General features: G+C 36.8%; 1 protein-coding gene across 1 annotated transcript in view; it reads left to right on the top strand.

Moving 5' to 3' along the window:
• The window catches only part of LOC308640003 (electrogenic sodium bicarbonate cotransporter 1-like), a gene marked incomplete at both ends in the record, with an annotated part of 133,528 nt that overhangs the window by 60,208 nt on the left and 58,662 nt on the right, over positions 1 to 14,658 (top strand). The window contains 3 exon segments of the mRNA XM_081312082.1: positions 5,138 to 5,295; positions 11,854 to 11,941; positions 14,441 to 14,595. Of these exon segments, the coding sequence (XP_081168208.1) occupies positions 5,138 to 5,295; positions 11,854 to 11,941; positions 14,441 to 14,595 (401 nt within the window).

The following is a 14,658-nucleotide window of genomic DNA, read 5'->3' as shown; positions in this document are numbered from 1 at the left end:
ATGGATTTCCAGTTTTCCCAACACCATTTGTTGAAGATGCTATCCTTCCTCCATTGCATGCCCCTTTATCAAATATAAGATAGTTGTAACTTTGTGGATTAGTCTCTGTGTCCTCTATTCTATACCATTGGTCCACCCGCCTGTTTTGGTACCAGTACCATGCTGTTTTTGTCACTATTGCTCTGTAATATAGTTTGAAATCTGGTATCGCTATACCGCCTGATTCACACTTCCTGCTTAGAATTGCTTTTGCTATTCTGGGTCTTTTATTTTTCCATATGAATTTCATAATTGCTTTATCTATTTCTACAAGAAGTGCTGTTGAGATTTTGATTGGTATTGCATTAAACCTATAGAGAACTTTTGGTAATATCACCATTTTGATAATGTTAGTTCTGCCTATCCATGAACAGGGTATATTTTTCCATCTTCTAAGATCTTCTTCTACTTCTCTCTTTAGGGTTCTGTAGTTTTCATTGTATAAATCTTTCACCTCTTTTGTTAGGTTGATTCCCAAGTATTTTATTTTTTTTGAGGATGTTGTGAATGGAGTGTTTTTCATCATTTCCGTTTCAGAAGTTTTGTCGCTGATATACAGAAATGCCTTTGATTTATGCGTGTTGATTTTATATCCTGCCACTTTGCTGAATTCATTTATTAGTTCTAGTAGTTTCTTTGTAGACCCTTTTGGGTCTTCTAGGTATAGGAATGCTATTGCCCTTCTTGGACTATTCCCTGAAGACCTTAAAAGAGCATGCTACAGGGATACTGCCACATCGATGTTCATAGCAGCACAATTCACAATAGCTAGACCATGGAACCAACCCAGATGCCCTTCAATAGATGAATGGATAAAAAAAAATGTGGCATTTATACACTATGGAATATTACGCAGCACTAAAAAATGACAAAATCATGGAATTTGCAGGGAAATGGATGGCACTAGAGCAGATTATGCTTAGTGAAGCTAGCCAATCCCTAAAAAACAAATACCAAATGTCTTCTTTGATATAATGAGAGCAACTATGAACAGAGCAGGGAGGAAGAGCAGGAAGAAAAGATTAACATTAAACAGAGACAGGGAAAGGGAGAGAAAAGGGAAATTGCATGGAAATGAAGGGAGACCCTCATTGTTATACAAAATTACATATAAGAGGTTGTGAGGGGAATGGGAAAATAAACAAGGAGATAAATGAATTATAGTAGATGGGGTAGAGAGAGAAGATGTGAGGGAAGGGGAGGGGGGATAGTAGGGGATAGGAAAGGTAGCAGAATACAACAGTCACTAATATGCCATTATGTAAAAATGTGGATGTGTAACCGACGTGATTCTGTAATCTGCATTTGGGGTAAAATTGGGAGTTCATAACCCACTTCAATCTAATGTATGAAATATGATATGTCAAGAGCTTTGTAATGTTGTGAACAACCAATAAAAAAAATAAAGAATTAAAAAAAAGAGCAAAGGAAGTGAGGGAGGGGGCTTTGCAGACATTGCCTGCAGAGCAAACAGCAGGTGTAAAGGACCTGAGGTGAACCTGTCTGAGGGAGAACATGGGACCAGGGGTGGCCACAGGGAAGGCCAGGAGAGAGTGGTAGGAAATAAGTTCAGGGAGCAGTTGGCAGCTAGATAATGCTGGGATTTGGGGTTGTTGTAAAGAGCTTGGCTTCACTTAGGGAAACAGCAACCAGCTGGAGTTTTGAGCAGAGGAGTAACAGGGTCTGACTCTTGATTTTTCTGCTGTGGCTGCTTTGGTGAATACACAGCAGGGAGGGCAGGAGCAGGCTATCTAGTCAGGAAGCCAGGGCCATACTTCAGAGAATGTCTTGGACATGAACGAGGGTGGTAGCCATGAAGGTGTTGAAAAAGTTGGATTATAGGTACATTTGGAATGTAGATCCAACAGGTTTGCTGATGGAATGGGTGTGGGGTACCAGAGAAGGAAGAGTTGAAGATTACAGCAAGATTTTTGCCTTGAGCAATGGAAGAGTAGAGGTGCCATGCAAGGCAGGGAAGACTGCTGAAAAACTGGTTTTAGGGGACTGTCGAAAGGGCTTGTTTTGGATGAAATGAAGTTTGAAATGTGTATTAGAAATCCAGGTGGAGGTATTATATATAGGTCTGGAGCTTAAAGAAAAAGTATTGGCTAAAGATGTAAGTTTGATAAGTCCTCGGACTTCCTCACACTTTTGAGATCACCCAGGGAGCTTGTGTGTGGGGAAAAGATTCATTCAAAGAATTGGCATTTACATGGGTTTAAAAAAAATCTTTCTTTTATCAGAGGTTATTCCTCATCATGTTGAAAACTATTCAATTTATTCAGAATAAACTGTTCTTACCCTCATGAAACTGGGGGAGGGGAACTTATACCTTGCCGAAGTGTGATTCAGAAATGAGTAATTTTGAAAGTTCCCAAGGAAGTAGGATGAAATGGGAAGAAAGTCTTGTGCTGAACTCTGAAGAAGGTTTAGAAAAGGTAGAAATAGGGAAAGGACTTTTTTCTTTTCTTGTAATGAGTGTGAGAATCTAAGTATATAAGATGGAAGGAATTATGGTTGAATCACCTGCCTAACCAGGAGCAAGGAGTTTGCTGAAGAGAATGGGAGGTAAAACCAGAATAATGCACAGCTTTGTTTTCTGTATTGGTAAATGAGAGCAAGCACTCTCTGGAGAGAGTTTGAGGATTGTTATTTTGCATCTGTTTGGCCACCTGGCTGTACTCCACACTCTACTTAGTGTTCTGAAGAACAGTTCATTATTGTAATTTCCTTAGGTGATAATAACAATTTTGGCAACTTCATGATTTTAGACCACTCTCTTGGCTGGTGTTTTTATATCTGTAAAATGTAAAGAAAATTTTTTAATATTAGCATTTCTTGGAGGATTAATGGTAAAAATTTTGGAAAATTCCATACTACTTAGGAGTAGTTATATTCCTAACCTCTAAGAATATATAACTTGTCTTTATTTATTGATTAGTGAATTGATTGGTTTCCACCAAATTCTTAGTCGTTTCTTGCTTTTTGTCTGATAGCTTTGTTCTTGCATGAAGTACCAAGTTAAAAACAAAATCGTATAAAAATGCTCCTGAGTGTGATGGAGTCCTCAGAGTAACTTTTCATGTCATTAATTTCCCCTAATTAAAAACTCTTAAGTGGTCGTTGAAAATAAAATGTTGGTATAAACTTTGTACTAATGGGCAAAATTGGATCAAGTGTGCCACTTTCCATCCCAGCAATAATCCATGGCACAAAATACTAAACGCACTGGTACTTTTGACTTGAGGAGTGGGGCATTTACATTGGACGATAAGTAAGTATAAGAAGTCTGTGTCTTTTGTGTGGTCTTGCAAAATTCTTATTCTTTTTCCCTCCTGCAATTTTGAATTGTTTTCTTTGAGTTTTGTGGAAGAGATGATGCCTGTCAGATAAGCTTTCAATGTGACTGTGTTAAGCAGCCTTCACTCTCCAAGAAAACGGCTTTACACCTTCTCTTCTCTCCTCAACCCCCACATGCCTCCCTCCTCCTCACCATCAGCTCACTTGTATTTCATTGCAAAAATATGAGTCCTCAGAAGCCCTCATTGCCACTCTACCAACTCTCTCAGATCACCCACCTTTGAACCCAGAGAGTCTGCCTTCCCTGGTAGGATCGATAAGCTCTTTTCCTCTCTAAAACTGGCACTCCTACCTGGGATGTGGATATCATCCCTTCACTATAGATCCAGGTTGCTTGAGCTGCTTTTCTAATTATTCCCTATCCTTCCTGCAGCATTAGTCTGTCTCTACTAGATCATTCTGTTCACATTCCAAAATGCTGTCACATCTCTATTAAAACAAATCCCCAGTGTTATGCCGTCTTCACTTCCCTCTCCACTTTTCATCTTTTCTTGGTAGCTGTATTTCTCAAAATAATTACCTCTACTCCCTGTTTCTCCTTCTTTTCTTGTCGTTGTTCATGTGGCACTTGGGTGTCCATAGTAACAGCTCTGGTCAAGATTCACCAGCACTACCATCTTGCCAGACTCACTGGACCTTTCATAGTTCTCATCTTATTTGGGCTTTAGGCAGCCTAGGACTCAACTGATACTCTTTCCTTATTGAGCCCTTGTGTCACCTGGCTATGAGTAAAGTCTGGTTTTCCTCTCTTTATTTGTTGCTTCTTTTCAATGTCCTCTGCCGATGCCGCCTTTTATTCCTATGCAAGGTAGAGTGGCCCCAGAGTAGAGATCTTACCCCTTTTCTCTCTATACTTACACTCAGGGCTATGTCACCTGTCCAGTGGCCTTGAATACTGTTGACCTGGTTATGTCTCTCAAATTTATGTCTTCTGGCTCCACCTTTTAACTGGGGCTCTTCGTAAGCATCTCCCACATGAAACTTCTAAGCCTCCTTACTTTGGCCTTCAAGGTCTTTATGGACTGGTCCCCTTTACCCATCCAGCTTCATCTGTGGCTATTTTTGCCACTTTCCTCCTTTAGCTCCCAACACATCTGACTTCTTACTACTCTGCAAACCTCCTTCGTGTTCCAGAGGCTTTGCCCTTGCCTTTCTCTTTGCTAAGAATGCTCTTCATTCAGGTCCGTGCATGGCTTGTACCCTGGGTGCCAGTGTAAAAAAAAAAAAAATATATATATATATATATATATATATATATTTCTTCAGAGGTCTTCCCTGACCATCTTGTTTAAAATAGTACCTGTTTAAAAATAGTACCCTCTTATCTGTTTCATTTTTCCTTCTCAGTACTTATCACTACTTTAAATCATGTGTTATTTCCTCCTGTGGCAAGGTGAACCTAAGCAGAGCTCATAGTTAGCCTGTCCCTTCCTGTATCCCTCAGACTTAGAGTATTGCTTTGCTCATAAGTTTTCATGAGTGAATGACTAAAGAAATGAATGGATATATATATGTTTTATATATAAACCATGTTATTATACCTTCATCATGTTTTAAATCAAGGTACAGCTAAGTGTTTATTTTAATAGAATGGTTAAATACAACATAAAAGTGGCTGTTTAGGGACTGTTGCATGAAGACCCCATAAAGGGACATCCTGTGAGTGATGCGTATAGTATCTCTTCTTGTTTCCCTTTTTTGGAAATAAAATGGTTTTTGTTTGGTTCTTCCCATGCAGCTGAAGAATAAGTTCATGAAAAAACTGCCACGTGATGCAGAAGCTTCCAATGTGCTCGTTGGGGAAGTTGACTTCTTGGATACTCCTTTTGTTGCCTTTGTTCGACTACAGCAGGCTGTCATGCTGGGTGCCCTCACTGAGGTCCCTGTGCCCACAAGGTAGGCTGCTCTTTCCCACCTGCTGGGGTCTGCGATGCGCTTATTGGGAAATGGGCTCCCTTCTAGGCTAGAGGATCAGAATGAGGATATATCCAGTACATTCAAGAGGTTTAATTTGAAATAATGGCTAAGTCTCATTTTTATGCTATCAAATGACTAGGCACTTGTATAGTTATGACAACAGTTAATAATAATTATAATGATCTTTTGGGTGAAGGACTACTTTCTTCTTATAGATTATTCTACTCAATCTTTCCAATAATCTTTTAACATACAAACTACAGTGTTCAGATTTTACAGATGCAGAAACTAAGTCTTAAGAATTCAATGTGTACAAAGTTATACAATTAGTAAATGGTCATAGTTGCTTTCATTTGTTCTACGTCATCAGAAAATTGGTAGTGAGTTCATATATATACACACGTATACATAAATATAGGTATACATACAGATTTGTAAAATTCTTTTGGCTTTATACCCAAATTTGTATACTTTACAGTGACATATATCATGCCACATAAAATTTTGCTTTAAAAGAAGGGTGCCACTGTTGTTAAATCATGTTAAATCATCACACTGCACAGTACCTCACAAGTCATCCTCTTCAGCTCCCTCTGAAGCTGAGCTCAATAAAGTTAGGTAGCTTGATTTACAAAGTACAATTAGTTGAGTAGAAGTTAATGCTTCACTAAAATAATGCTGAGGAAGAGTTTAAAGAGATACTTGTATCTTTAGGTTGACATCAGGAAATTATCATATGAAAGAATTGAAGGGTGCTTTCTGTGGATTCCAGCACAAGAGGTGAACATTGCTCTCCTCGTTTTCCCCATGTGAACAGGAAGGAAGGGCTATGAATCCTCCTCAAGAAACGCAGGTGGTGTGAGCATGATTAACCAACAGTGACAAGAGGCCAAGATTTATTTTGAGCCAAGTTAGGAGGAATATTAGGAGAAAATTTCCTTAAGGCTTCTCAATTCAAGACATTCTTCCTTATTATATGTTTTTTTTTCTCAGTTTTGAATTTCTTAAAGACACTTAAAATAGGAATAATACACAGGCAGTCATTGGACAAATAATATGGACAAATAACAGGAGAAAGGAGATGATCAGTTTATTCGATTACTGGGATTATTGCGATTTGTTTTCTGTAACTTAGCTTTTTACTTTAAAACATTCCAGCAGAGCTTTGCAGTTCTATCTGAGCAATCATCTGGCAAACTGCTGACTCAGACCATGGCTGAAGTCCAGATTGGTGCCCCAATGGCTTTATTTATGTCTCTTTGGACTAACTTTACTGGGGCTTGAAAGAAAAAAAAAAAAAACATGCCAAGAAGTGTTAAAGAAAACTGCTCTTCCCTTTTTATTTTTATTACTATTTTCTTTAAAAGCTACAAATAAAAAAAGTTAAAAGGCTTTTTATTTAACAATAATATGCATGCATTGAGTAGCAAATCATGACAATTTTTGTATCCCTTTTATCATCTGCTCCTGTCTGGCTCATTCTTTTTTTCTTTTGTACTGGAGGGAGGAAGTATTAGTCTAGAAGTGAAATACAGCATCATTTGAAATAACAAGAGGAGCCAAGCAATTCAAGGGAATGTAATTCAATAATATCATAAAACTATTTCAGAGCAATAATCTGAATAATATATCCTTGCATGTTAACATTTTTCCAGGAAACTATTTTATCCATTTGCTATCCTCCAAACCAATACAAGCTCTAATCACTGAGTGGGGAGTCTCATTAGCTTTTTTGGATGTGAGTAATGTGAGGCCATTTACAATGGCTTCATCCTGTGAAATCCAATCAAGGAAATCCCACAAGAAATGTGGCAGTCATTGTGGAGGACCGTGTCTGCATTCCATGATGTGCTTTAATGTGCATGTGCTGTTCTATAGCAGGAAGACTTGAAAGACCTGTTTTGGTGCATGTGTTTTTTGTGGTCTTTTTTTTTTAAAGGTGGAAGAAAATTATACAATTATTATTATTACTACTATTCCTTATAATCTTACTACTATGCACCTTTACAGAAGTATGGCCCTAGCAACTCCCCTTCCTTGTATAGAATTCACAAGTTTCTCTACTTACAATGTGACTATTTTTATAGGCACTTTGCTGTCATCTTTTATCTGTTCACAGAGGCAACCTCTCACTCATATTTATGAGTTATATATGGAATAAATGTTGTTATGACCATTTTATATTTAAGGGGTGCAGGCAAAGGGAAGATCCACTGTCAGCACTAGAAACAGAACTCTGGCCAAATTTTAGAGTCTAGGTAACCCTAGAGATACCTAGAGTGGGACAGAATAGAAAGTTTTAGGAACCGCCCATGAAAAATGAGAAGCCTTAGGTCAATTTATCCTTTTTAAAAAATATATTTTTTAGTTATAATGGACATAGTATCTTTATTTTGTCTATTTATTTTTATGTGGTATTGAGAATTGAACCCAGTACCTCACCTGTACGAGGCAGGTGCTCTGCCACAGAGCTACAACCCCAGCCCTAACTTATCTTTTTCTGATCTCTGCGTATTTAGGGTAAATGGTTATTCAATAAGCTTTTAGTTCTCTAAAATGTTAGAATGTTTGCCCTTTTAGCATGGCTATATTAATATATATATATATATATATATATATATATATATATATATATATATATGGGTATTATAAATAATTACTTACCTAAGAGAAAGAGTTTGTTCTTACAAACTCTTTTATACAAAAACTATTAGAGGGGCTGGGACAGAAATCTTGCTAATTCAGTTCTGTCTTGTCCGTCAGTCGAATTGCTAGCTTCTGAACTGCACATAATGTGGTTGGTTATGGTGGGTTTGTGGTCCCCATGAATCTATTGTGGAAGCTACAGTTTAGCCACATTTTCCAAAGTTGCTAAATATGAATAATGTGTTATTTGATTTTGAGAGAAGAGAGTAAAGGATTGGTACATGCTGAGTTTATTCTGGAAATAGCTGTGCTGTATCAGGAGGGGGATGTACATCCTTTCTGAAAAGATTAAGTGATTTAGGAAAGCTGGCTCCTTTTCTGATATTATGCTCTGTTTCTGCCTATAATTATTTTGAGAATGTGAGTATAGGCCATTGGTTCCAGACATGGATCATCTGGTACTTCTTTTTGTTGTGCAGAATGCTAGAGGCATCCTCCCCAGGCATAATTAGTTTCTTGAAAAAGCTCACAAAAGTAGAAAAGAGCCTCATGAACATTCTTAAGACAACTAGACACCATTAAGCATTCTAACTCTGACTTGTTGCTAGTGATGAGTGCATAAAAGAAACTCAGTGACATAAATTAATTTCTTTTCTCTGAGCTGTCAACATGGACTGTGTCCTTCCAGCCACACAAATGTGATGTTTACTCTAATTTGTTAATAAAGAAAAAAGCTTCTGGTTAAAAATAACATCTGTCCATTGACAAAAAAGAGTTTGGATCATGAAAAGTGTTTTCAGTACATTATAAAAGCTGAGCTTGGCAGGATGTACTTCAATCATAAAAGTTGTAACAGCTTTTGCTTCTTTGAGGGTTAAAGGGGAGAGGACATGTTTCAGGCAGAGGGAACATTGACTGGCTGGGTTGCTCTGAGTTAGTTCCCTCAGAACTCTTGGCTTCATGTCCATAATACAGTCTAGATTAAAGGCTGCTTAAGGGTCCTTATTCCTACAAATGAAATTATTCACTTGACATGATGTTCCCTACTGCTTTTGCATGCTCAGATTCCCTCTGTATATCACTTTTTAAAAATTAATTTTGTATATTTTAATTTGTTATACATGACAGTAGAATGTATTTTGACGCAGTGTACACAAGTGGAGCACAACTTCTTCCTCTGGCTGAATCCTTCTCTATATCATTTTAGGAGGGTACATTTACTGAATTGTTCCTGACTGGAGTTAGGTAAACAATGTTGCCATATTGTTTCTGTTTGGCACTTGATGATAGTTCATTAGTGAAGAAGTATCTTTTTTAACAACAAAATTATAATTACCTAGGAATAATACCTTTATTTCTAGGTCATGCTATAGTATCCATCATAGACACTGTTGATCTACTGTTTCCATTCATTCTTTGATATATTTTGTGGAGACCAAAGAGTAAAATTGTATGGAAAATATATGTTCCTCATCTCCTGGGTTTTTATACAGAGGCTTCATGACTCTATTAGTTCAGAGAGTAGTCACCCATCCTTGGCCAAAGTTTATGTTTATGTTTGAGGACTATTAGTGACTAAGTGTTTTTTCTCACTAACAAGACAGTAGGTTTTTTTTTTCCATCTAGTCAACCTGATAATTAACTTGTGTCAGTTGATACAGATTGATAGGAAAATGTGTATTTGTAAGCTACACTCCTTATGGGAGTGGTAGGAAGGGCCATAGAGTGGTTCTGGAAAGGTTTTGGGCATTATGCATTCCTGAAAAGTTAATATTTAGATACACTGAGATAATAAAAAATGGCGGGCAAAAGAAATCCATTATTTAAAAAAATGTCCTAAGTAAAGGACCCAACAAGGTAGTTTCTCTTGTGACACTGCACCTTCCCATTTTACCTAACACACTATTGTCTTACTTGACAGCTGGCCATTTGTAGATAGGCAAATTGAATTGGAAAAATGTAACCGGTACTAGCATTTCTCAGTGGTATTTGCATTTTGTTTTACTGGCAAAAAAAAATTTTTTTCAAGTGTTGCATTCAAACCAGGGATTAGTCCCTTTAGAAAGCAACATTTTACTGCTACCGCGTAGCACTTTATAATGCTGTATATGGTGGTACATAATTATGAAGTGGTCAGTGTCAAAGGAAGAAAAATTCTAGCATCAATTGAACTTCAGGGTTAGAGGTCTAAAGTTCAGTCCTGACAGTGGCTTCTTTCATGCCAAACAGACTTTCAAGCTGCTGATTGCTTTGCTTTTTCATTCACTGTGATCAGACTTGAAAGTGAGTGTTCCACTCCACTGCAGAACTGGTTTTCAAGCAAATAAGTACTGAATGGTTTTATTGTTATTCTAGTATAAAATCTGGGTATTCAAACTTTCAGATTACCACCGCCTTTTTTTACACTCTTAATTCCTGGTGTTTTTTTTCCCCCTATCTCCTTTGAATTGACTTTTATAATGAAATAAAGTAATTATATATCCAGGGGCATTTTGGAACAAGCCCTAACATTTTATAGAGTACTTGCTGTTGATCCTTTTTTATTTAAAGGGAGGTATAGAAGTATATTAGTAATAAATAGAATTTGGCAAAGTAATGTACAAAGCCATCCCTGGTACTTAAAATCTTACCTTTCTTGTCCCAAGCTAAGCATCCACAAGTTCTTTCCCAGGAGCAACCTGTGGAAGTTATTGTGGATAGTTTTTGTGTTTCACAACTCTGGTATGCCAATAGGGTTGGTGGTAATAACATAATTATGTGGTAAAAAGAATAGGATGCAAGAAGAGCTATATGTACACTTTATTTTGCTTTGCTTTTGTTTAATTTTGTTTTGTTTTTTTTGATGCTGGGAATTGAACCCAGGGAATCATGCATGCTGAGTATGTCTTCTCCCTCTGAACTACATCCCTTGCCCCAGACATTTACTAAGCACAGACCTTGGGCTCATGTATCACCTCCTTCAGCCCCAGTTTCCTTGCCATCACATAGGAATAGAATACCTGTCCTTTTTGCAAGGGTTGCATGGAAATTAACAGAAAGTGATGAATGTGAAATCCTGCTTTGCAGGACTTTAAAAGCTGTCTAACCACATAATGCCATCATTTTGATTGTCCTCATTATCGCCCTGTTAGGTAAGACATGATCGATATCAAGGCTAAGATTTATCTAGTATCCCCTTTTGTGGCTTTTTTCCTTATTTATTTATCAGGTTCCCTCCTCCCCAGTGGAGACATACATCTTTGTCCTTGTTATCAGTGAGGGATTCCTTCCAATATGAAAAATGGGAATGAGCTCATTACTACATGTTTCAGGACTTATTTTCTCTGAAGCAGTGCTTTGTACAGTATCAAGAAAACAAGTTAGAAAGAAAATGGGAACACCCATAAAAAATTAAGTCTGTGAATGATAATTTATTTTGAATTTCCCTCATATTTCATTTTATTTTACATTGACGGTCAGCATATGGCTTACTTATAGAAATTTGGTTTCGGTTTTTGGAAAAGTCAGAGAAGTCCAAAGGTGTACTAAGTCTGTCTAGTTATTGGACTTAATGGATTTGCTTCAAAGATTCCAAAAGACAGTAGAAATGGAAAAAGAGCAAAACTTAAAACAGAAACATTGACTGTCTCATAAAGAATATAAATTGAACCTTTCCTGCTCAGAGAAAAAGCTTCTCAAGTTTTCATGGTAAACTTTTCTTTGCCTCCAAATAAACTGAACAGTGATTTGTGTTTCACATAGTGTGAAAGAGTATTTTCCACATCACCAAGTCTAGTCCTTCGTTTAGAGATCTAACCCTTTCGAAAATACGAACTGAGATAAACATTTCTTAGTCTCATGTATATTGATGAAATGTGTGTAACAGCATGTGCTTCTTTCCTTTTCCTTTAGGTTCTTGTTCATTCTCTTAGGTCCTAAGGGCAAAGCCAAGTCCTACCATGAGATTGGCAGAGCCATTGCCACCCTGATGTCTGATGAGGTAGGGAATTGGGAAGATAGGTTTTTTTGAATGACCTACTTGTGTTGTTTTCGTACTGTGACTCATCTGTGACAATTTATACAGTTTGAATTATGGGGTTACTAAGATCTTCATAGCATGAAGTACAATCATGTGTGGTAAATGCACTGATATTCCCTATGCATTAGTTTTCAAAAAAAGCAAGTCATGTACTTTGTTTTTGTACTGGATTATAAATTGTGTTGGAATAAAACATTTTCCTTTCTTTTTAAAAACATTTTCAATTCTTTTAAAATTTTTTTAATAGACCCATAATTGTGCCTCTATATGAGTTATAGTGTGATATTTCAATACAATTCTATACAATTTGGAATGTCTGAGACACAGTAGGGTAACCATAGCTAATAACAATTAATTGTATATTTCAAAATAGTTAGTAAAGAGGATTTTGAATGTTCCCAAGAGGAATAAAAGATAAATGTCTGAGGTGATAAATATGCAGTTCCCCTGATCTGATTATTACATATTTTCAACTTTGTCTCAACTTTAACTCTTAAAGTATTTAATATGTTAATTCTGGGAATTTAACTATTCATATTCTATACTATTTCCAGAATTATGTGTTTTATAAAATAATCTGTAATAAAATGGATAATGCATTCTTCTTAGGTATCAGAAAATACATGTTTCATGGTTTTCTTATTTTGTGGAAGGCAAGTTGCACATCTGAAATACATTAGCAACTGCAACTATAGAGTATCTAGTACTTTCCAGTTATGGTTTCATTACTCTCACAACAGCTTGAATGTTGCTACATGCATTTTAGATATGACAAAACCAAACCAGACTTGTGGTAAAAGAAACACTGTTAGAATATAAGATCATTAATTTCTGCTTCTGTGTCTTTCTGCTTTACTATTTTTTCAAATGTTTCACTTTTGCTTTATTGTTGAATTTGTCGGTTTTTCCATGTGTTAAGTGAGGAATAGGATGCTTGCTTGTTAGGGATAGAAATTCTATGTGGTGATTGCTCAGGTGATTTCTACTGGGTCTGAGAACATTGAAGTATAGCAATGCTGGTTCTTTTTCTCCCCCTATTAAGGGGATGTATATTTCCCTCCTCACAGTGAGTTAATTTATTTTTGTATTTTTATACCTTCTTTTTTTAAGTTATTCATTTGAAGATGTGTCAATTAGGAAAGCTTTAGGCTGCAAGTGATGGGCTTATAGTAGCTTAAACAATCTGCAGATTATTTTCTTATATAACAAAGTTAGGAGGTAGATAGTAGCTGGGGTTGGTTTAGCTTAACTGTTTGCTAATTGATAGCTGCACACTTACTTACATGGTCTTAAGATGGCATTTTTTCCCCTCCTATCAAAATTGTAACTCTACAGTGTCTGCCTGCACTCAGCTTATCACCTCACTACATTTAAAGTAGGAAACAGTGATGGGGATAATGTGAGCCGTATCTGCCCCTTTTTGCAGGCTTACCCAAACAGCGTCATTCTCATGTCTCATTGGTTGGAACTGTTGCTCTCTATCTGCAGGGTTGGCTGGAAAGGTGACTCTCTGACTCTCCAGCCACAGTGATGGAGATGGCAAAAGAAAATGAGATTGAGGGTAGCAGTGTCTGCATTTTTATTGCCCTCCTCTCTACCCCACAACCCAAAGACCATTAAATGCTATTTGATTGACAACTTTAGAAAATTCTTTTTCAGGAGAAGTGATTTAGCAGAAATCTTTAAGAATGGGGAAGGTGATTGAACAGGGTGGCCATCTTCTTTTCTTGAGATTAAAGAATTTGACCCAGTTCAGGTTCAAGCATGAAAATCTTGCGAAGAACTTTCAGATCATCAGTTTGGTTAGAAGAATGGAATGGTTGACAAAAAGGCTTGTGTACTTTTTGGAAATCCTTCCTTTGGAAGTTCATATAAAAGACATGAACCTTTTGAATCCTTGGTGATTTAGATATTACCTTGCCAAAAAATGGACTTGTTTAAATACATTGACTTTGTGTTCTGACAGTATAACTAAGTTTTCTTTTTAAAATGGATCACATTATTTTTGTGCTTGACAACTGCAATGTTTGATTCTCAACCTGATCTTTACACTCACTTTAAATTTCTCCTTGAATTATCAGCAGTTGTTTGTCCCAGTAGTTTTTATTTCAGGGAATGACTTTTCAGTATATTTCTCCGAACTATTTTCATCTGGCTTCCATAGCAACTGTATCAGTAACAGTACTTTACCAAGGGGAGCTGAAAGGCATGTAATTTTACAGTATTGATAAAAAAAGAAACACTTAAAAATAGCCATTTACTCAGGCTTCTACATATATTCTTTAAGGTTATAATCTGAAAAACTTAAATATTTTGGAAATGGCTGAATAATACAAAATAGGAGAGCATGATTAGAGTAATATCATGGTGAATTTTGGATAGCTTTCTTCAGGCTAGATATGGTGTGAAGCTTGTAGAAAGCTCTTTGGTTGGATGAACACATCTCTTACCATTCTTTAGGTGTTCCATGACATTGCTTACAAAGCAAAAGATAGGCAGGACCTGATTGCTGGCATTGATGAGTTCCTAGATGAAGTCATTGTCCTTCCACCTGGAGAATGGGACCCAGCGATCAGGATAGAACCTCCTAAGAGCCTTCCTTCATCTGACAAAAGGTAAAATCTTAGGCAGTTGGAAATTTTAAGGTGCTAGAATACACGTGAGAAGGAGGTTATGTT

Source organism: Spermophilus citellus (genome assembly GCF_964194105.1).
Source record: "Spermophilus citellus genome assembly, contig: SCAFFOLD_362, whole genome shotgun sequence".
Lineage (NCBI taxonomy): Eukaryota > Metazoa > Chordata > Mammalia > Rodentia > Sciuridae > Spermophilus > Spermophilus citellus.
This window is presented reverse-complemented; position numbering and strand designations above follow the sequence as displayed.